At 30.1% G+C, this 23,925-nt stretch overlaps 2 protein-coding genes across 2 annotated transcripts in view; both read left to right on the top strand.

The window, feature by feature from the left end:
- Window positions 1-10,261, top strand: part of LOC126779607 (uncharacterized) — a 52,321-nt gene extending 42,060 nt beyond the window's left edge. Inside the window, exons 2-3 of the mRNA XM_050503755.1 lie at window positions 7,921-8,656; window positions 9,797-10,261. Of these exons, the coding sequence (XP_050359712.1) occupies window positions 7,921-8,656; window positions 9,797-10,008 (948 nt within the window). The 3' untranslated portion in view covers window positions 10,009-10,261. The remainder of the gene's footprint in view (window positions 1-7,920; window positions 8,657-9,796) is intronic.
- Window positions 10,262-11,043: 782 nt separating this feature from the next.
- Window positions 11,044-21,972, top strand: LOC126779659 (probable maleylacetoacetate isomerase 1). Its single transcript, XM_050503818.1, has 5 exons — window positions 11,044-11,199; window positions 11,473-11,659; window positions 18,603-18,721; window positions 20,037-20,254; window positions 21,836-21,972. The coding sequence occupies exons 1-5, from the start codon at window positions 11,185-11,187 to the stop codon at window positions 21,948-21,950; spliced, it is 654 nt and encodes a 217-aa protein (XP_050359775.1). The 5' UTR covers window positions 11,044-11,184; the 3' UTR covers window positions 21,951-21,972.
- The last annotated feature ends 1,953 nt before the right edge of the window (window positions 21,973-23,925 follow it).

The following is a 23,925-nucleotide window of genomic DNA, read 5'->3' as shown; positions in this document are numbered from 1 at the left end:
CGTTTTTTGTAAATAAAAGCAATTATCTTAATTTAATTTTAATTTTGTGTTTCATAAAAATATTTGTACGTAGTTTACTAATAAAGAATATTTTATGATTATCTTAATATTTCTAATATACGCCACATCACACGTATAATACAATAGTAAATAATAAATTTAGTTTAATTTTGCGTAATGTATTTGGAATTAAATTTAAAAACTATCCATATTTTTACGACCCATAAAAGGCTTAAATGTACACTTTTTCATATTATTGGGCTGGTTGTTTGAAGGAAACTTGAAATATGACTCGTTCCACTCCAATGCGCGTTATGGCAGAACGAAGGCGGAATGGTGCTATTGAAGCAAAAAGCCGGGATTACAAACTTAGCCACAGAAATATACGTTTTTGACTCTTAACGCAAAGCGTATAGAAGTTATAATTGCTTGAGATTACATACACCATGTGGTCCATTGTATTTATAAGTAGGTCACATTCGAACGTATTGTTCCTACACAAAGTCAAACATTTCGTAGGCCCTTTTCTTTGAATTAAATGTTTATCAAACGATATCATGGGGAACAACTGCAAGCAATTATTTTCCTTTGTTTGTATAACGTTTTACCTTTGTGACTCAGGTCATCTTTAGATTATAAATAATTTCTTGAACTTATTAAAATTACCACCTAATATTTAAAGAACAAATTTATTAGTCGTATTGATTTATTAGCTGTTGAGGATTACGCCTTTTATTTAAAAACAAGAATAACTTCTTATTCTTATAAATAAGAGCCTACTTGAGAAAATTATTGTTTATAAATGGTTTTGAATCCATTATGTTACATGATTAAATTGATTGAAAGGCTAACTTTAGTGCAAAATGTAGATTCTAACGAGTAGTGCATCAAAAAATTCTGTGGTTACCTATTTTTTTCTCAAATGAAATACATATACTACATGCAGTTACTTTTATTTATATAACCTGCAGTGTTATTACGTAAGATGTAATTTTTCATTACTCACCCGTGAAATGTTACAACCGACGTATAGTGATATACTATTTTGATGCGTATATTCTTGAAATGTTATAATTATTATGGTCAATGTCGCATATTACTTTCTGACATTTCGCGACCGTTTCATGCGGTGATTTTGGATTTTGTTCTTACAGAATAACGTTCACGTATAGAAATCAATGAATACGAGCTTTTCGATTTTTTATCGTTTATATATTCATGTGTTGCTTATGCCCTATCTATAATGGCCTAACTTATAAACGTTGCTTAGCGGCTGTTTTATTAAACACTGATTTTTCAACTTTCTATCATTGCTGATTTGACATTCGAAGGAAGAAGACACAGCATTACTAAGGCCTTTAATGTTTATTTTAACATAAGATTTAAATTGTGTTCATGAGAATGATTGTTTATCTTAATAAGACAATTTATAAAGAAGCCAAGTTATTGTTTTAATAGGTTTACATTTGCGCAGTTGTTGTCAAGTATACAGAAAAGGACATAGGCTATACAACACCCACCCCTTCACATAGCGCGGGCTGGTAGACCTATAAAAGTTATCACGTAAAAACTATTTGTCAGAAACAAACCTCCATGTAGGTCCAACATCTAATTATATCTAATCCGTATAAGTTAATTTTAAATAAAACGAATGCGTCAATAATAAACCTTAGTATAACTGAAGCTGTAATATTTAAGGATAAACTAATACGTGTTCGCTTATTTCATTTAAAATATAATTTGATACAATTTCTATCTGAATTAACAAACACCCATTATAAAGACAATGGAAATTAATTCAATGGGTTCAATAGACAGGTATACATGCTGACGTTAACACGACGTCTTAAACCTACTCCTGCCAACCATATAAAGATCAAAGTGTAATTATCTGACGGTAAATAATAAATGTCTGTTGGATATTCAGTTAAATAGTAAAAATTAATGCCATTGGCGTAGAACGCACTTAATTTTTTGGAAGTAACTTGTAAATTTCCAAGTGTGTAAGTCGGCTTAAAAAGAACGATTTCGTAATTATTTTTTCATTGGTAAAAGCACTATTTGTATTTCTGGTGTTATTTTTTTAATAAACTATATATATAATATTATGTATGTAATGTATGTATTTGTATCTGTACCTATTTACGTGACACTCGCCAGTAAAACTCCAAGTCGACATGTTTTTTTCGATATCTTCAAGATTTATCGTCATATTTCAGCCAATTTACACAAACCCTTGATAAATTGCCTACCAACCCGCATTAGAGCAGCGTGGTGGAATAAGCTCCAAACCTTCTCCTCAAAAAGAGGAGAGGAGGCCTTTAGCCCAGCAGTGGGACATTCACAGGCTGTTACGGTTACGGTTGATAAATTATACACCTTAAACTTCCTCATGAATCACTCTGCCCAGTGGAAACCGTATGAAAATCCGTTTAGTAGTATTTGAGTTTATCGCATTCAGACTGACAGACAGACGCCGCGGGGATCTTTGTTTAATATGTAGTAATTGAATAATGTATGAAATATTTGGAACATATTACCATCCTATAAATTATGGTATTTTATGACAGTACAGATTCGAAACAGAAATTAATGTAAACCATGTTTTTAAAACTTTCATTTAAAATAAATATATTAGTCAACGTAAAATAGGATTGTACATGTCCATCTGCATTGTTACCACCTACTCAGCATTTATTCTACCGTTAAAAATTCCAATCTTTAAAGTGCTGTGTTTTAGTTTAAAGGGCAAGTAAGAGAGAATTAATACAACCTTGAAGTATAAGTGAATAGGAGAGTTGGGACATTTCGCTCAAAGGAATGGAATTGCGACTCAACGGAAAAAGCCTGGTAGCATTTTTACCAACATTCCACGCGGTCAGGATTTGTGCAATAATTATTTTTAATTTTTGTTACTATCATATCATAATAATTAATTTATAAAATATTCTTATCTTTATGATCTGTTGTCTAAAAAGAGAATTTTCATAAAATGTGATGATTGATGTGTTCAAAATATGATGACGATTTTCGGACACCCCTCATCTAGCATAAGCAGACTATTGGTAAAAACTTCAATTAAATCATGCAAATGTAGAGTTTGGTCGAATTCGTTTGGTGATTTCCGAGAATTATTTCATCTGCAAAACCTATATTGACTAGCTATTAACAAGAGGTCATTGTTCTTTCTCTTTACGGCGAGGGTTGGTAATTTGTTATTAATAAATGATAACATGATATTATGAATGAACAATAAATGTAAAACATTTTATTAAAGATTGAACTTTTTTTAATAATATTTAGTAACTACTTTTGGACATAAAGTTATGATACATTATATGTCTAAAGGTGAATATTTAAATATAATGTGATAAAATAAATCATATCTAAAAAAATGTTGTAATCAATCGATATATCCAAGAGCCACAATTTATTACCCGATAAATGATAGCACCGTATTGGGGACAGGCGGTCACATTCATTGAAAAACTAGCATTTGTTACAGAAATAGGTCTCACGGAATTGCCTTCAACATTGGAATACATTTCTTTTATCTTCGCATGTTTTTAATAATACCTCTAATAAAAAAATAACTCAGTCACTTTTCAAATTATTTTACAATATTTGGGAATCGATGGCTTCCTAGAATTATATATAGTGTTTTAAAATTAAACAAGAAAATAAGGATTACTTTATTTATACAGCTTATTATAAAGCTCAGCTCAGCTCCGCGGTTTATTAAATTTTAGTTTATATAAAAATTTAGGCAAGTGATAGTTGACATCGTTATAACAATTTATTTCAACTATATTCATAACACACGCATCATATTCTTAAGTGTTTAAGAGAAGACAATATTTTAGTTATTTTTTCGTAGCTTACGAGTTATTTATAATAAAAGAACCAAAGCCTTCAAGAAAATCAGCCGAGAAAAGCAGCTGATAAAATAAAACCAATGGCACAGAGGCACAAGGCACTGTCCGTGTGAGAAATCGTAATTTAATTTAAAAAAACAGGACCTTGGAATATGTATGTAGCATGAAAACTAATAACTAAAATTTCAGTTAGTTCACTGAGATACGAAATATAAACGAAACTGGAATAAATAATGAATTCACATTGCTATAATAAAAAGCGAACTTTAAAACACATCTTCTACAAGTTATCAATTAATTGAAAAATTAAAAGGTCAAAAATACATCTTCTTATTTATAATGGTTGTATGTATAATAAAGCATTTAGTTAGCATTTCTGTATGGATTATAATTATACTCTGGAAAAAAGGCGAGGGATCTATATTTTTTGTAGAGGCTTCCTAGGATGTTGGCGACCGTTTGGAAAATGATGAAATGATCATGCGTATCACCATTATTGTTTATTTAGGCTATCAAACAACAGATATACTTACTAAAATAAAAAAAAACAAGAAGTTAGATTAACGGAAATATATAATTAATAATATTATACTAACTAACATCGAAATTCGTCAATTTTTTATTTTATTTTTTACTCTATATTTACCGCAAAGTGAAAAGTATTTTACATGATATAATGCATCTCCTTTTATAATATATACAATATAAATATATCATGTATTGATATATACATATGAGGTACATTTAAATACTAAGCTAGATGATAATTATACTATTACAAGTAAATCCAAAGAAATTGATGAAACCGCCCTTGTGACATATGGCCCATGAAACATGGCCGACATAATGTTATACCGCAATGATGAAATATCACCGCAACCGCAATCATGCTAAACTTAGACAAAATATATAATACAGATATTATTTTTGATATTGATAAATAAAGTGTTCGAAATATTATCTTACATAAGAGATGAAATCTACAGTGAAATTATTTCTAGAAGTAACAAATTAGATAAGATCCTAAAACAGATGTATACAAATATTTACTTTGCCTTCCATTAAAAGTAAATAAAGTAAAGTTTTTGTGTCAACAGCCCGGAGTCTAGCAATAATCAGTGTTCCCACTGTCGACTTTGGAAAGTACGTAAATCTATTGGTCCTAAGCCAACACACACATGCACATTTGAACACATGACATGCTTATAATAATAAAACAGTTACAATGTTTTATAATTGAATTAACTATTAACAATAACAAAAAATAAATGAAAACTCTATTTGTTATCGTATTCATGCATTTTCTTATTATTTATTCATTAATAAGTCAGCACAATTATTATTTCTCAGCTCATCCTGAATAGATCTTAACTGTAACCTGAAATTATTTTCTGCTTAGTGCACCAGATCCTTAATCCAAAATATCAAAAGAAAGAATTGTCTTAAAAAACATTTCCAAACTAAGTTATAACTTTTAATATAAAATGTTTATTTTGATTGACAGTCGTAAAACAAAGAGATTTTTCATACAACGCATTACACGATTTTATTACGGTTTCACATATCACACTCACGGCTCGCTGTGACTGTTACAAAGCGTATATTGCTTTTTTTTACTACCACAGTGTTACTGTATGTTATGGAGATAATGAATCTGCTAGCTAAGCTCAAATTTAAAGAATAACAACTACATAACTTTAAAATATATATGAGTGAAAGAATTATTTTAAGACACTCGAATAAAATAACTCAATATTTGTCGACTTTTTCATTAAACATGTAAATTCAGTAAACAGAGACAAAAAAATATATATTTTGTCTCTGTTTACTGAAAGAAAACGAGACGAAGTATATTTCTGATTAACATTTTCAAATAATTGAGCCCCCTGAGAGTTGTTTACTGAGAGTTCTGATCCGCCGTTTCATAAGTCAATACTCAGAATGTTCGTCTATTTGACATTTTGTAATGAAATCTGAAAATATTGGACTCCCTTATACCGTCCGCTTCAAATTCATAAACGTGAAGCCGGAAATTCATATAAAATTTTTCAAATAAGAGCTGAAACAAGTACTTTTTACGCAAGTTAGATATTAATGTTTCTTAAGTATTATTACTTATTATAAGTAATAATAAGCAATGATAGTTAAGAAATAATGATAATAAAAAATAAATGCGAGTTAGAGCCTAAATAGTAATAATTATTTATAAACCACAATTTAAGTAGAACATTAGTACTTGGGCCCGTTCTCTTGGCTCTAATATATAATTACTTATAAAAAAATGATATTTTTGCGAAAAAGGAATTTTCATAAAACAATATAATAGATAAACTTAAAAAGCAAAATAATATTAAAAATACAACATTTAAGCCAAATTGATAAAGCTGTTTCAAAGGTACAAGATATAGATTGAAATATAATATTATAAGATTACGATAAAGGGAAGATACATTACAGTTTATTAATAATCAAGGGTATGGTACCAAAAAACACTAATAGCCCATAAATATCCCATGTCTGGCCAACTCTACTACAACTACTCTACCATGCCGCAACACTGTTTAGAAATTATAGTATATATAATATACATATGGCAGTATTCTTCCTAAAACAGGTTTTTTCGCAGTTTTACACAAGGTATCATGTACAAATAAAACACGTAAAACTCAATCATGCTTACCCTGTCTTATAATGACTATCCTAAGTAATGTCAAAAAAATATAGTAAAAATTAAAAAAATACAACAAAACATATAAAAAAAGTACTTATCGAAAAACATTCCCTTATTCCTTTTACCCAGTCACGGAAAAAGAATAGTCTTGAAGTCATGAAAAAGCTGCTTGCCTGACACCACCGCTCTTTGACAAATAATCCTTTTGTTAGTAGGTTGGTTTCCTGTCATCATACCGGTAGCTGACAATCTTAAATGATAATGGTCGTCTCTAACTACAAATAATTCACTAAAACGACAAGGCATTGAATTGTTATAACTACTTATTTGTTTACTTTGCACATTTTTACTACGTCTATTATATCGACCTTTAACCCAATCGTCAGAGTTCCCTGACTGACAGACGCCAATAATGAGCTTTACAACTCATTAATTATCTTTACCGTGTCCTAGTTTTCACCGTGCCGTTCGTGCCACTAATTCTTAATCAGATCGATACATTCATTTCTATTTGTTTCCTTTAACTAATAGGTACAGCTGTTTGTTTCACATGACAAAATGATACAATTTATTTATATTTCCTTCGAAATAATTTTGCATTAATTACGTTTTTAATATATTTATTTTACTGGAAATAAAGTCTTAAATAGATATACAATACGTTGTCTTGTTGAAGGTACACAGAGTAATAATAATACGGCATACTAATTCTATGGCAACATAACAATTATAATAGAAACATAATTCAAGAAATGTTAATTTCGTTTACGCCTACAACGAACTTGATTTCCGTAACCGTAACAGCCTGTAATTGTCCCACTGCTGGGCTAAAGGCCTCCTCTCCTCTTTTTGAGGAGAAGGTTTGGATGGAGATGATTTCACTTTGACCAAGTCAACTTGATTTCAACGTATACCAATTAGATATGCCAAAAAATGTTAAGAACATAATTTTATACACAAAATTATTATATTTACGTAGTTAGATTAGTAATTTGTATAAATTACTAATCAAAATGGAAAATGCTGCTAGCATTCTTGCCACCATTCCACGCGGTCACGATTTGTACAGTAACTATTTTTAATTTTTATTTGTATTTATAAAATTGTGATTTAAGGTCTATTTTCTGTCTATGTCTTTGTTTCTTTCTTTTTAAATATGACTCCATATTACCTGAAACAGCAAAATACTTACAAACCAATAAATATATATAATTTACTTAAAGATTTTTTTTCTTGGATTATATAATTAACAAAAAATACAATTATTGAATTTATTTAATAATTTATTTTCTTCTCTTACAACTTGTCAAAACAAGTCAAATACAAAAGTCAATATACATATTAAAAAACAATACTTCGTTTTATTTGTTTCAGATTCGCCAGTCGTTGCTTCCAGTAGTACTGCTGACAACAATAACATTTTCTTCAAGTAACGTTCTTCCAATATTATCTATAAACAAACTCGATTCAGATTCCCTTTTGGAAGACCAAGATAGTGACAATACTTTAAATAACAACAGACATACCGATAATCCAAATGTTTTTTATAAAGTTTTTATTGGAACAACTAAAGATAATTTACCGAAGAAATCGCAAATGGCTAGACTAAAGTATTTGGACAATGACAATAATCAGGAAAGAAAGATTTTCAATGGAGTAATGGATAATGAAATTAACTATGATGACGAAGGTTTTAGAAAAGAACAATGGCACAACTACCCGAGACAGTTAGATCGACTTAATAAAAACTTATTACTTGATAAACAACTTCAAAAAGCTCTCAATAATGACGACTTGGAAAAATTAAAAAGAACCGATGATTCCAGAAACCTGTATCATTCCATAAGCGATGATATTTATGATAACTTTGATACAAACGTTATTGCTGGCCCGCTATTTATCCTCAAGATAAAATTAGCGTACTTAACTGACAATATAAAAAATGCACCTGTGAATAAATATTTGTACACTGACTTTTTACCGTTAGAATCGACAACAGGAACTGATAATGATAAAACAAAAGATGACGCGTTATTTGAAAACGATGACAAACCTGTGGTAAAAGTGAAGAGAAAGGAAAAACTAAACAGCGACGATTTGTCATTTTTAGGTAATTTCTAATTAATTAATAGCTTAATACTTAGTTTTGATTCATTTACGGCATTTTAAATCGGTTTAATTTGTTTAGTTCCTTTAAAGTAATACATGAACAATAGTATTTATAATAATATAATATTTCAGTTAATGTATTAGTTTAGTAGAAAACAAACTATTTGTCTTCCATTTCGTAGTTATTGATATCTATTTTACGAAGCGTACTTGCGTTTATTTAGTGGTAGGGTTTTGTGCAAGCTCGTCTGCGTAGGTACCACCCACTCATCAGTTGAGTGAGGCTGTATAACTGTGTAGTCCCTCGTGCATAGGCACGGAGTCAACTCAGAGAAAATTGTAATGAGAAAATAAGTAATCTTCTTATTTAATTAACTATACTTCCTGTAGATATATAAATGAAGATAAATCGATATAATTAGATTCCAAAGTTTTAACGATATAAAAATAAAAATACTTACGTTGAATACGTACGCTTATTAAAAAAGCTTAGGTTATTATACGAGTCTAGAAATTTATCTAGGAGTGTAACTAGACGTAAGCGACAGTAAGCAGAAAGGTCATCCAATTTAGTAAGCTGTAGAACTCATTACGTGTATGAAAGGCACGAACAATCTAAGTTTAACGCTACTAAAACCGCGGAACAAAGTTAGTATTAGAGGCTGTTTGAATTAATTTTATTTTGGTTTAATTTATTAGTATTTTAGAAAGAGATTAGTTCGTGAAACACACTAAAAATTAGCTTTCAAAAGTTATTAACGTATTACTCGTAGCAGTTTTACGGTACATAGAACGGATATTTGTGTAATGCCTCGTTATGATATAAACATGATAGTGTAAAACTACATATATTTTCAATTTCTAATGTAGACTCACATTAGAAACTGAAAATATAAAGAAACAGAGCTAACGAAACTATTGTGAGCCGTCAATTGTCATTTAAAAAAAGAAAGCACTTGTTTTTTAAGTCACAAAACAATACTAGTAATAAGAAATTAAAAGCGCTTTAAGTCTGAATACATACATAGTTTTCTATTAAGGAGTAGATTTTATATAGTACATAAATTTAAATTACATTTTCAGATAAAAGTATATCATTTTTGTTTTAATTTCACATGTATCGAAATTTATTATTTTACAGAAAACTCATCAAACGAAAATAAATCGGTAAAGAAGCGAATATTCTCTCTATGGAGTCGTTTACAGAGCCTTTCGCATAGAGGACACGAGCTCCATCACCGGAGGCACTTGTACGCGTTCTATGGCCTTCCAGAAGATGGTGGCGGTGCCCTTACGGCTGAAACGAGAGCTACGTTAATGAGACCACCCGGCTCGCCTTTAAGATGGGGTTAAAATATGACAATGATAAAAAGGATTTTTAATGGAACTGCGAAATTTTGCCTGAAAAGTATCTATCTACCGTTTTGTTAAAAGCAAATACTATAAAAAACATTTTATAAGGCATAACAAATATTTTTACCTCTGTAACTAATAGAGAAATAGTTTAAAATGTCCTTTAACACATTTATTTATCGCAATAAGAATACATCCTTTGATTTTTGTTTGTATATTATATATTTCACAATTTTGAGTAGGCATCATTAAGAAGCTGAATAGTACAATAATGTGACCAATATTTATATTATAAATATTGTTTTACAAAAAATATTTTTATGTTATTTATTTTAAATATTTTGTATATTAATTTATAGTCTATTTATTGATATAATTATTGAAACAACAATACATTTTAGAGTAGTCTTAAGGGAATTTCGTAACCTATATCAAATATTTATAACTATTTAATAATAATAGATAATAAAAAGATTATGTGCGTAGTATATTATTGCAAAAAAAAACTAAAATTTAAAACATGTTTAATAACATCATTTTTTAGCTGATATATTTATAATATTGTTATAATTACTATTCATTCAGTAACCTCTTATGGCTGTACCTACCGTATAAGCATCAATCGAAATAGGTTAGTAGAATTGTTTAAGCTACGTATTACAAAAAAAAATTTAGCGTACTCTATGTATTCTTATAATATTATATCCTCATTAAACACTAGTGCAGCAGTGCTGTGCTCCTAAAAATGTAATAATAACAATATACTTAGATACATATATAACAATTATAACTATAATCTAGTACGTGTAAATAAACATCATGTGTATCAGTCAACCCTTATTTTATTTTACGTAAATATCACATATCTACCCGATTTCAATATAAATACACATTTTAAAGTTTCTAAAGTACACATATCTACATATATTTCAAAAAAAGGCTAGTGTGTCAACGTACAGCGCCATCTATTGACGCACTTTGAAAATTCAATTGAAGTAGATAACATGACAGCTGACAGGTCAAAATGATATCAGTTGTTTATTTATGTTTTGTAATATGACGTTTAGATTACTATATGATTAAAGTATTTTATAACTGAAGTCATTTAACGTCAAAAAGGATCTATTTGCAAGGAACATTAAAATACCTAACCTAACATTAAATTAACCATTGAAGATGGCAAGGATGACAGTAAGTTAATTAATTTAAAAATAACCTATTCTCAATCTTTTATCTAATTGAATAACAAATTTATAACATATAACTTCATTAAATTTCCATTAATACTCGTAGTATGTTATTATTAGAGATATTTAAAAAAAAAACAACATAGATAATTTTTCTAACCTCAATTTTGAATGATCCGTGTAAAATAAAATTTAATAAAACTGTAAAAAAATACCCACACAAAAAGCCAACCTATCTACATAAAAGCTGTTAAAAAATTATTTTATCCCTATTTAGACTGAGACTCGTGCAATCTTGTATGGATTTTGGTTATCATCATGTTCTTGGCGGGTTCGTGCTGCCTTACACCTTAAAGGTATTTCTTATGTAGAACGATCAGTGGACATCGTCAACAAACTTTCACAACTGACTGATGAGTACCGTGTCATTAACCCCTCGCAGAAGGTTCCCGCTTTAATTATTGGTAAGGATTCATATACATATAACCTATTCCAAACGAAGGAAGAATAAAGGCAAATAAACAACTTTGACATTGAAATGACACAATATCACTGTACGAGACCTTGAATAATCTATATATGCTTGAATACTTGAATGCTCATTGAATATTTTAAAATGACGTTTTCAATATCGGCGAAGTTTTTATCGGAAATTTGGGATAAAATTAAAATTGATATAAGTATTAAGAACAATGTATTTGTAATGAATAATATAGCAGAGCTATTGACAAATAGAAAAGAAAATGTAAGTCTAAAGTTAGTTAATCTTTACCCCTTCTTCGATTGGAATAGACTATTCATAAAAACTTAGCTGTATTTTTTCTATTTTTTTGGAAAAATATCCTAATGAAACTCTACTTAATTATTATAAATGTTTAATATATAGCTTCATTTATATCTACTCCATATTCAATCAAGAAATCTAGCTATTTGTGGGATTTAATCATAATATTTTTATTAATTATAAGTAAAAATTAAAAAATCCAATTTTCTTTAGCTACGTTGTCTTTGAAACTATTTTCATTTAATCATACAATACCATATTAAAATTTATAATTTTTACTTTAACGACGAAATAACGTTATATTCATTTTGATATCGTTAGTTACGATAGAAAACCTCTATACAGCACAATGTAGGGCCAAATTTAATTCCCAAAGGCAAGAAAAATAACTTTACTCTACGAAATATCTTTTCGCGATAAACGTGATTAAGCACGAGGAGACGTTCTAAATGAAATTCTGATATCGCTTTGTAAAAAATTCTATATAAGATATCGACATTGATGAAACACTTACGAATATCACACTCACATATAAAAGTATATTTAATATTATTTAATATTCGTTCAATTTAATCGAGATGTGATCAATTCGGGCAATCATTGAATCGTGTATAATAGTGAAATTAAACTGAAAACCGAGTAAACAAACGAAACGAAGGTTTCTTTCGTTTATTGTGTTTTCCATTTCACTATGAAAAACTATTTAAAAAAAGTATTGCTATGTTTTTTTATATATACCGGGAATGCAAATGACTACTCCACCAGATGATAAGTGGTAGTGGAGTCCAAACCATATAATAATAAACAAGTTCAAATGATATGAACATATAACTGTCTTATAAATGAGACGTTTGTTAAAACAATAAAATATCTTATTGATATTATTTAAGAATTTAACTACATAGTTTCGATATTATATAGACTGGTGGTAGGGCTTTGTGCAAGCTCGTCTGGGTAGGTACCACCCACTCATCAGATATTCTACCGCAAAACAGCAATACTTGATATTGTTGTGTTCCGGTTTGAAGGGTGAGTGAGCCAGTGTAATTACAGGCACAAGGGACATAAAATCTTAGTTCCCAAGGTTGGTGGCGCATTGGATATGTAAGCGATGGTTGACATTTCTTACAATGCCAATGTCTAAGAGCGTTGGTGACCACTTACCATCAGGTGGCCCATATGCTCGTCCGCCTTCCTATTCTATAAAAAAAAAAGACTTAAGTCTGTGCAAAAAAAAGCATACAAGGACTTATTTGAGGTCATTATTACTGGTAATATTCCTATTTAACGTTTTAAAAACCTTGGGAATTTTTGACGATTTTAATTATACTCTATCAAATTATGGGAATCACTTTAGATTCGAAGTTCCAGTGAAATTTCATCCGTTCATTTGTCAACGCTTATGGTTAGTCAGCTTCGCAACATACTTGATTAAAATAAATAAATAAATGTCTAAGTAAATATAAAAAATCACGAAATATCGTGGCTCCTGATCGAGCCAAAGAAATAGAGTTAATAAGAATTAAAAAAGGTTATGTTCTACGGGTATATTTTTCATAGAGACATATTCACTGATTATCCCGAAACGACTCGGTTGATTCGATGAATCAAACATTATTCTAATATAAAGTTAAATCCATAAAACTTCATAAAGTAAATCCCAAGACAGTTCATAATACGAGTGTATTTTATAAAATTAGAAACAAACATGTTTACTAGACTGTCATCGATGTTTGCTCCTCGATAAACTTAGTTCAACTTATAGCATAAGATTGATATAAATGCAATTTTTAGTAAAAAAACATAAAAAAATTATAACAAATATAAAGATACAGTGAGATGTATTAGCACTAAATACGGTCGGATAGCTTATTTGCTTGACTCTGATTGTTTCAAAATATAATCCGATTAATTATGTTTATCCGTACGGTTTATCCGTATTATGGCCGTATTTATAGAAACAATATTATATACATATTTCAAAAAGTAAATTGTAAAAAAACACGTGAATCATACTGTCTAATAGTTGAATTCAACACCAAAATCTAGAATAATTTCAAACATGTTTCGTACATTAACATACGAAGCATTATTATCCCGCCTTCTCGCGCCTTCGTAATTATCCAACAACATAATTTGTAAGTCATTATTTGTAATTATATTACATTAAATGAAGTACATTATTATTAGGCTTGGCACCTACGTACTTAAAAACTTTTATTTTATGCATATAATAATTTTAATAAAAAAATCAAAAAACTTGTCATATTCATTTATTTATATAGTCTTCATTGCACACCTAAAATTAAAATAAAATATAAAATAGGGCATAAAAAGTTGTGTGGATGTGGCCTTATTGCATGCTATTCTAAAGATTATAAAATATTCGTATTATTTTAAAAAGTCAGTTGTTTTTTACAATTGCTAATTTGAAATTTTAAACTGATATTATGAATCACAAATAGATATTAAAATATATAATACCAGGAAGACCAGATTAAGATTGTAATTCTTGCTGCTCAAAACACAAAAATCGTAACTTTTGGAAGAGACAAAAATCAGTGGTTTTATTAACCTATAAATTTACTAAAGATATATGAATATATTTACTGTCAAATCGTCAATTCATTCAAGGGAAATACTATAATATTCTATACAGGCTTCCCGTAACAGCCTGTAAATGTCGCACTACTGTAAATGGCCTCCTCTCCTCTTTTTGAGGAGAAGGTTTTAGAGCTTATTCCACCACGCTGCTCCAGGCCTCGGCTTCGTACAGGCTTCGTAAGAGTACAATAAAATATTCACCCGTGCCAATATTTTAAATAATGAGGTGATATTATGACATTAATATCAACATTATTTAAAATATAAACAATATCGAGCAGAGAAAGCAACCTATCTGCTCGTACTGTACACCTAACCGCATGACCGCGTCGTTTTACATATGTTTATTCAAATAATTATGTTTGTTATATTTTTTATTAACAAAAAACGCCAAAAATAATTGGAATGTAATTTTTATTTTTTAATGTCAAAGCTCATAATTCCAAACTTTGAATAAAGTAAATTGTTTTCGAATATATATATATATATATTTACGGGCCGGTTGGCGTGCTTGATAGATACTTGCCTTTCACGCTGAAGGTTGTGGGTTCGGTTCCCACCCAGGTTCGACATTTGTGTACATTAACATGTCTGTTTGTCCTGAGTCTAGGTGTAATTTTCTATATAATATAATATATATATTTAAAAAGAAAAGTAGTATATGTACTATACTGTCTGGTTTCAATAGTACAAGCTATGATTAGTTTGGGCCCAGATGGCTGTGTGTGAATACTGCCCCAGGATAAAATAATATAAATAATATATTAATCTTAATATTGATCGAAAAATAAAAAGAACATTATATTAAATTTAAACAATCAAAACAAACATATAACATTAAACAGGAGCGTATATCCTTCAATTTTCTAATACTCTCTGATATAAAATATTTATGACAATGCAAGCTGTGTTCGTTGCTAAACATTTTGTATTAAATTCAAATACACACCCGTAAAGTGATATTGCGAAAATTTCCAAATGTATTTCACAATTACCAGTAACTATTTTGTTTTTATTGATATTTGTTCCAGCTCGAAGTAAACATATGTGGAAATTATGACTAGAAATTTCAAATTTTCATCATTGAAAACATGTTATAAGTTTTAATTGAAATACAATTCTTGTTGTTTTCTGTGTATTATGTAGATACCAAAGGTTAATCTTTGCAATTCAGAATTAATTAATTAGCAACATATATTTCTACTGAATAATATATGTTGCTAATTAATAATATATATATATAATATTCTACCTATCACAGATTTTTCGAGTGCCTTATTTGTGTTCATAATAATTCATCTCGTATTCTCGTGATCAGCGGTAAAGAAAGAAATCTAATGGATATAATTCTGTCACTTGTATAACCACGAACCGCATTGGAGCAACGTAGCTGGAACTCCGAACCCTCTCTTTAAGAGGAGAGAAATCTCCTGCCCAGCTGTTGGACATTTACGAGCTGTTCCTTTTTATTAGTGCTGCATACTGAGCTTCATAATATATAACACTAAACGAAATATATATGCTGTGTGACACACAAATCTCAATAATCTCCTTCGGCTACGCTTGGATTAACACAACCCATTCGTTTCATCTCATAGCAGAGTCTGTAAAGGGATCACATAAGCTCCCTATTACCAATCCTTTATTGACAATATAGTAAATCCCTATTCAATAGAAATAATCACTTTATAAGTTATGCAATGCGATTATCTCAACACGGTGAATTAATGATGCATCTGACGATCAAATTACAAGACAATACGTCATAATTGGGGTTATTAGCGTGAGGGTACAGTTCAATGAGCGCTGATCTCATAGGGCCATTATGGTTCTAGTGCGCTCCATATGTGTGCTAATAAACGATGATTTAAAGTGTGTGTTTATCTTCACAACCTTATTATTAATAGCAAGAAAAAATAAGAAATATATATGGCTTCGTATTTAGTTTTTAAAAAATTAATACGACTTCATGTATATTTCTTAATATAATAATTAATATTCGTCTGTGTACATCTGGTTGACAACAAACCGTTGATCTGATTAATAAAAGGCACGTCGCTTTTCGTTAAATTTTAGTATTAATATTTTTAGTTAAATGTTATAGCAATTTAAAAATTATAATTTCTTATTGTTTGTTTTTGAATATTTTGTTCTTTATAAAAATAAATGTCTTAAAACCTAAACCGAAAAGCAGATAAGCCCAGTGGCTGAACGGAATACAAACTCGCTATACTTTATTTCGGCTATACCAACTCGCATTGTAGCAACTTGGTGGTATCATCTGCACACTGCAGTCGGATATTTTACAAGGGATTATAACCTTTTTTACAACAGGAGTGAAGACATGACATTGAATTTTGACTAACCAGAGCTATTAGCATATCACATGGAATATGAAAATCTAAGGTTTGGTTAATCTAATCCTTCTTCAAATGGAATATACGATATTACTGGATATCTTATTCCAAGACATAAAGAAATTTCATGCCAAATTGTATTTAAATGCGTCCATACTTTCCAGTGTGATTGACAAAATAACGAAGGCAAAATACAATCTGTCGTATTTACAATAAGTTAAAATATGCTAAGTAATAAATCACAGAACACACAAACTGATTTGAATAATCAAAGAGTCTATGAGGTAGATTCAAACAGCGCCAGCATTTAATTGGTTGGGTCAATAACTTCTCATTTCAACGAATGTGACGCTCAATAAATCTAAAGGAAATAGCTTCATTGAATTGTGAAGCACTTGGATGACCTAAATAGTTACTTATTTTATACTCATAGATTTTTAATTTAATGTAAATTTACAATTTTACCATTGTATTATACAAAATCAAGCAAAGCATGTAACGATAGCTCCGTCGTCTATAGGATACAGATTTTATTATATTTTTTTGGCACTATACCAACATAATTATATTGTAATTTTGATTCTTTAATATAGAACTAATTAGTAAGTTGATTACATTCCCAGTTATCGCATGAATGAGCAATCGCATTAATAAAACAAATATATTATTATTATACACAAAGCCATTATAAGATTATATAACTGTTTATATAATTCATTTAGCCGGTGAAATTCAAGTTGGTTGCGTGGAAGGGATAGCTGTTTTAGCAAAAAAACTGCCTCTTATACCAATTCATTTTCGGCTTTCCTCGTATTGTGTAAAGCAAAATAAAAAATCGTGAGATAAAACCTTTAAATTATTTTAATATAGAATGAACTTCTTCTCAAATATATATTCCACCAGTTGAGCGACCTGGTAGGATAAACTTCTAAACCTTCTTATTAACCTTTGAAGAAACTTACAGGGATATAATTGACACATGTACACATAGTATTAGAAATTGCCTGTATATGGGTCCGATGTAGAGAAAATAAAAAATATATACTTATATGATTTTCTTTAAATATGAGAAAGTTCTTGGCGGTTCTCCTCAGTACAGATTACATTCGAAACCTTTAATTTATCTCGTAAAATGTCATTTTAAAAGTGTTTAAAATTCCAAAGTGCTTCTGGAGTAACGCATATTTTGATTTTTATTTTTATCAATACGTAAAACTATAAACAATCCCAGCAGAGGTTATCACTATCGAAATCGGTTTCACGAATAGCTTTTCAATTATCACAAATCGAAGCGTGACCCATTCAGCAGCTTTGCGGTCACAGGTACTCTGTGGTTTCGTTACTTTAAATAATATACAATTTATATATCGCTTATATTGCTTAATATTTGGTACAAATTATTTAATGAAATGGTAAATCCAACATTCCTAAAGATAATGTAATAATTTTATGTAGGCGCAGTCTTAGCGGTACTTGACATAAGCGCTGCTATGGATAGTTCAATCCACGAAGACGCGCCCCATTATTTTTTTTCAATCGCTACAATGCGAGTGTAAGCTGTAATCGTGGGGCGTGTTTTCGTGGATTGAACTAACTATATGCGCTTAGATAATGATTACTTATATAATATCTTTGTTTATAATTGATCTTACTTACGTTTAGATGGTGCAACATTAATTGAGTCGATGGCTATACTTCAATATCTAGAAGACACTCGTCCTAAGCCTAGCCTCATGCCAAGAACGCCTATATTAAGAGCGCGTATGAGAGAAATTTGTGAGGTAAGTGTTACTCGTTTAAGCCTCAATAGTCAATACTATACGGTTTATGGACCGTATACCGATCTGAATCTCTCAAAACATCTAATTTATTATACTGTTTTTTTATTGCTTAGATCTTTAAATTGTATCAATTAGCCATTTACTTTCGATTTTACTATTTTACCTTATTTTAGAAATGCGCATTTCAGAAAGACGAAAACGCTTGCGATGTGTTTCTGCCTTGATGGCTATGAGTATAAAGCTTTGCAAGATAGGCAGTATCGAAAATTGCGTGCCAAGTTAAGGTTTTTCGTCGAAAAGGACGCAACCTAAAAAAAAATAATATATGTATTAGCACAGTACTTTCGGGCGTATGCATCATGATCGCTTGACTAAATACTGATTGCATTATTATATTTGTTTAAAAATAATATTATTGAAAAAAATGAGTTTTTGTTTAATAATAAGCTTTCAATGCATCATGAACAATACTATTTTTTCCTATGCGAAGTCGATAGCTAATTAAAACTATAATAGAATGTATCAAACGAGTGATTTATTTTTGTAAAAAATTGTTTACTTAGAATATTAAATAGTTCCCGTTTATTTGTTTCAATGAAGTTGAATGTAAAATCTTTTCCTCCTGTATTTCTATGGTATTATTGAATTCACAGCTGATTGTTTATTATATGCGTGGGAACAAAAAACAACATTTTGTGCAAGCTACAAAAGCTTCTATTCAATTATTCTACCATCAAATAATAATACTTTTTGTTTTGTCTCAATTGAAAAGGGTATTGAGCCAGTATAATTACAGACATAGGGGACCGTGCTGTTCTCATCCATTCTCCATTGTGATAGTATGGCAGATTCCAGGACTGCTACTGTGGCATCCCGTACTTGTAAAAGAGTCCATATGCAGTAGATTTCTCTGCTCCTCCATTCATTCGGAAAGTGGATTAGTTCCCGTCTGACCAGTTCTAGAAATATGTGCACCTGTCAGATGTAATGGATACATCTTAGTTCCCTAGGTTCCCCACCTGTTGATGATGTTATACCCCCTCGGGCCTGATATCTTTCCCGGTCATATCCCATCGCCCTGTATGAATGAAATGTTCGCGTTTATACTTGTGCACTGTTAAGTCATCTGGTCATAGAGATGGGCGGCTGTTGTCAAAATTCATTCGAAATAAATATTACATAAAATTTTTCTCTCACTCGGTTCTGTATTTAAAATACAAAGATTTGGCTTAAGTTATTATCACAATGTACTATGAAATTGTAAAATTGAAAATCATGTATTTTAATTTTCATTTAAATGCTTATTGTTTTTTAGACTGTTGTCTCTGGCATTCAGCCGCTACAGAATGTAGGTTTGTTAAGCCATTTCGATTCTACGGATCAATACAAAAACTTCACTAAGTATTGGACAGAACGCGGACTGTATATACTTGAGGATCTGCTGCAGAAATCATCAGGTCAATTCTGTATCGAGAACCAGCTAAGCATGGCTGATCTGTGTCTGGTGCCTCAGATGTACAATGCTGTTACAAGGTAAAACTAGCTTAGGTAATCAAGATTAGTGAAGTTGTAGTTTAATTAAACATAAAATAAATTTGATTAATATTACATTGACTTGGATTAGTGCTTCAAACAAAGATACTTTTTATTATACATCAATGAAACTTAACCATAGAATACCTACTTAATAATAAGGAAGACGTACTAGAGGCCGCAACATCACAGGCAACCTTAGGTAAAGAAAAAAAAGACAGAGAAATGTTATTTATAAAATTTAAAAGAAACTACTTATAATATTACTAATTTACATATTGTCTTGGTATTTTAATTTGTTATTGGTAGGATATAAATCCTTACAAAAAAACCTTATAAAAAAATATAAATCCTCATAAAACATAAATCCTTGTAACTATAGAGTTACACAATGCTTTGTCTTCTTTTTTCTAAAGTTTGCTTTTTACTAATGGGACATCGGTAACTGTTCAAACGTTATTAAGCGATTATTATTAAGGCCGTATGTACTATATTAACCAGTTTACAAACACGATCTAAAAAATCTTATCATGTTACTAAAATGACAAAAGAACTTACTTACTGCAACTTGTATCCGTATTGTTTTGCACATAAAATTTAAAAACGCTGTTTAAATTAATTAAACAATAAAATTAATCTTTTAACCACATTACATCTCGTTACGATGCGTGAAATACGTAACGAAAGCTATTAATTTTGTCGCTTCAGGCATTTGTTTTATTTGAATTAACAATTCGTCTTAGACTAATTCATTATTTTTTTTTTATTTTACCTTTTTGTACGTTATTGCACTTAAACAGTAGGTATATGTGTTAAAAAAAAAACCATTAAAATATCGATTGTCACTATACTCCCAAGATAATTTATGAACTTGTAATACAAATGAAATCAAATTATCGTTTTATTCCGTTGGGAAATTTATAGGACAAACATCTGTACTTGTTATTAAGTTAATAACTAGTGATGTATCTTAATAAATATTGGACATATTGACAGAAATACCAGACTTGTCAAGTACCATCCTAGACTGATTCAGAGAGACCTACTTTTCAATTAACCGCGGTCATATCTTTATTAAATGATTTATTGTTTTGCTTTCTTCGTATTATTATTTATAGAGATAATTAGGATAAGGGTATATAAGCAATAAGTAATATTTCTTTTATTTATGTATTGCAATTAATTAATTATTTATTTCATATGTCTAGTTAGTAGGTACTCCAAATGTTTCATCTGCAAACGGTACAAAGACATAATTTGGAATAAGAGACGAATATTTGCAACGTTTTTTCGCTTAAGAGTCCCAATTCTACTAGTCTACAACGATTAGGATATGTTCCCGATTTAATTCCGATTTAACTTTGACAATATGATGTTAGCATACATCGTTATGTCAAAACCAAACTTAATTTTTTAACCAACTAAAGAATAGGAAAACAGATAAACTTCAATGATAAAGCGACAGTTTTTTTAGTAGAATCGGTCCCCAGCTTTTTTGCGTCGGCTCCGGCCTTGAAAATCATTGGGTTATAATAGCTGATGAATTAAATGGACGCAACTAACTTACAAATATCATTACAGACACAAGTTGAGCTTGGATAAGTTCCCAACAATTTCGAAAGTTTACGAGGCACTTTTGAGAGAAAAAACTTTCAGTGAGACGCACCCGGAGAACATCAAACCGAAAAATATGTAATAAACTTTTACTAAGAAAAGTATCTAATAGTTTTATTTCAATTTGTTGCCTTATTCATTGTTCGTAAAATTAGTTAAGTTAAAATGGATTTACCATATTATTATCTAAAGCAAGAATAAGAAATTAATATAAAATATTATACTACTTACGTTTATTACAAATTTTTAAGTGAGGTCCAATCTTGCAAGCAGAACCACTTCCTCTTATCCATCGGAGTAAGCTATGACTTGATTCCTCACCCAGGATCCAGGCGAAGATACTCTTCAATGATTGATAGCATAGAATAAATTAAAAGAAATTTTGTAAACAAACGGTGTGTTTTTAAAAATGACTTTTTAGTATTTATTTATTTTTAAGATCGTAAGAAATACGTATATTAGTTTTTTAATTGTTATTTTATATGTAAAGCCGAGATGGCTGAGTTCCAGTAGAACGCGTGAATCTTAACCGACGATCGTGGGTTCAAAGCACTACTGAATTTTCATGTGCTTAATTTGTGTTTATAAATAATCTCATGCTTGGCGGTGAAGAAAAACATCCTGAAGAAATCTGCATGTGTCAAATTTCACTGAAATTGTACCACATCTGTATTCCACCAATGCAGCATGGTGGAATAAGCTTCAAAACCTTCTCCTCTAAAAAACAGAGAGGAGGCCTTATTCCACCCATGGGAAATTCACAGGCTGTTACATAATTACATATAACTTTAATTAAAATATATAAATATGTTATTATATATACTATCACTAAAATAATACATGTACCTTCATAAACGTTTAATGGGGAAGAATGACCTTAATAGCTTATTTAAGAGTTTAGGTTACTTTAGGCCAATACATCAAAGCTGTCATAATTACGCATACAGCTTATTCAAATGAAGTTGATATGTATCTGACTTGGATTAGTGTGTCAAGGCTGACCTACATTTAGGGAAGTGGCACTCGAAAGCCTCTGAAATTGTAATCGAATCATAATGGAAAGACTTATTATAGCTTCGGGTTCATTAAAAAGCAAATCCTAATAGCATATTATAAGGAAATTTACATTATTACAGGTAAGTTAAGCTATAATTAGCTCACAATGAACTACTTATTTGTTACATTTACTAACAATATTTTTTTTTATTAATTGCTTTAAGGTGAAATAAAACGTCGTGAGGAAAGCTGCATGTGTCTAATTTCACTGAAATTCTGCCACGTGTGTATTCCACTAACCCGCACTGGAGCAGCGTGGTGGAATAAGCTCCAAACCTTCTCCTCAAAAAGAGAGATGAGGCCTTCAACGCAGCAGTGGGATATTCACAGGCTGTTACATTTTATATCATATACCAGTAAAATTATATAAAAATAAATTTATAAATATAATGAAAACTTTCCCATACAAACAAAATAATATAAAAATTTTTATTCACAGATATTGATTTACATAGGAGGACTTAGCTTAATATATACGGATTGAAATAAAAAACTGATTTTCTGTCGAAGGTTCTCAGTACCAGCCCGATTTTTGGAAGTTGGAACTGTGTACGTAGTGTACACGTGCCTCGGAAATAACGTACTACCGTATGTCCTGTAGATTGCCGTCACATCTGATTACACACACTTGTGCACTATAATATCTTCAGCGCAGTTGGCTAATCTCTCTTCGGTCAGGAGGACATATCATCATCATCATCATCACTCATATTATTTCTTTACTATTTATGTGTATGAGTTGTTAAACTTATAAATAAATAAGTAGATGAAATAACAATAAAAAATACATTAAGAAAAGTGTTTTGCACATAAACCGTGAAACGTAAAAATATTTAATGAAGTCAACATTCTCAACTCAGAGAAAATAAATCTTAATCTATTTAACAACGAAAGCGTCTGCTCTCATAACAAGAGTGTCTATCTAATTCGCGAGGCGTCCAATTTGATTGAATCCTAGTCGCGAAATGTCAATAACCTTTTCTCAAAACAAATTCTGGAAA

Source organism: Nymphalis io, chromosome 2, assembly GCF_905147045.1.
Source record: "Nymphalis io chromosome 2, ilAglIoxx1.1, whole genome shotgun sequence".
NCBI classification, from domain to species: domain Eukaryota; kingdom Metazoa; phylum Arthropoda; class Insecta; order Lepidoptera; family Nymphalidae; genus Nymphalis; species Nymphalis io.
The sequence above is the reverse complement of the archived record's forward strand: the minus strand, read 5'-3'. Positions and strand labels throughout refer to the sequence as shown.

Bases quoted from the DNA above. Each gene is read 5' to 3' on its own strand.
- LOC126779659 (XM_050503818.1), top strand. The intron at 11,660-18,602 runs GTAAGGATTCAT...ACTTACGTTTAG, and splicing joins GGTTCCCGCTTTAATTATTG to ATGGTGCAACATTAATTGAG. The intron at 18,722-20,036 runs GTAAGTGTTACT...ATTGTTTTTTAG, and splicing joins GTATGAGAGAAATTTGTGAG to ACTGTTGTCTCTGGCATTCA.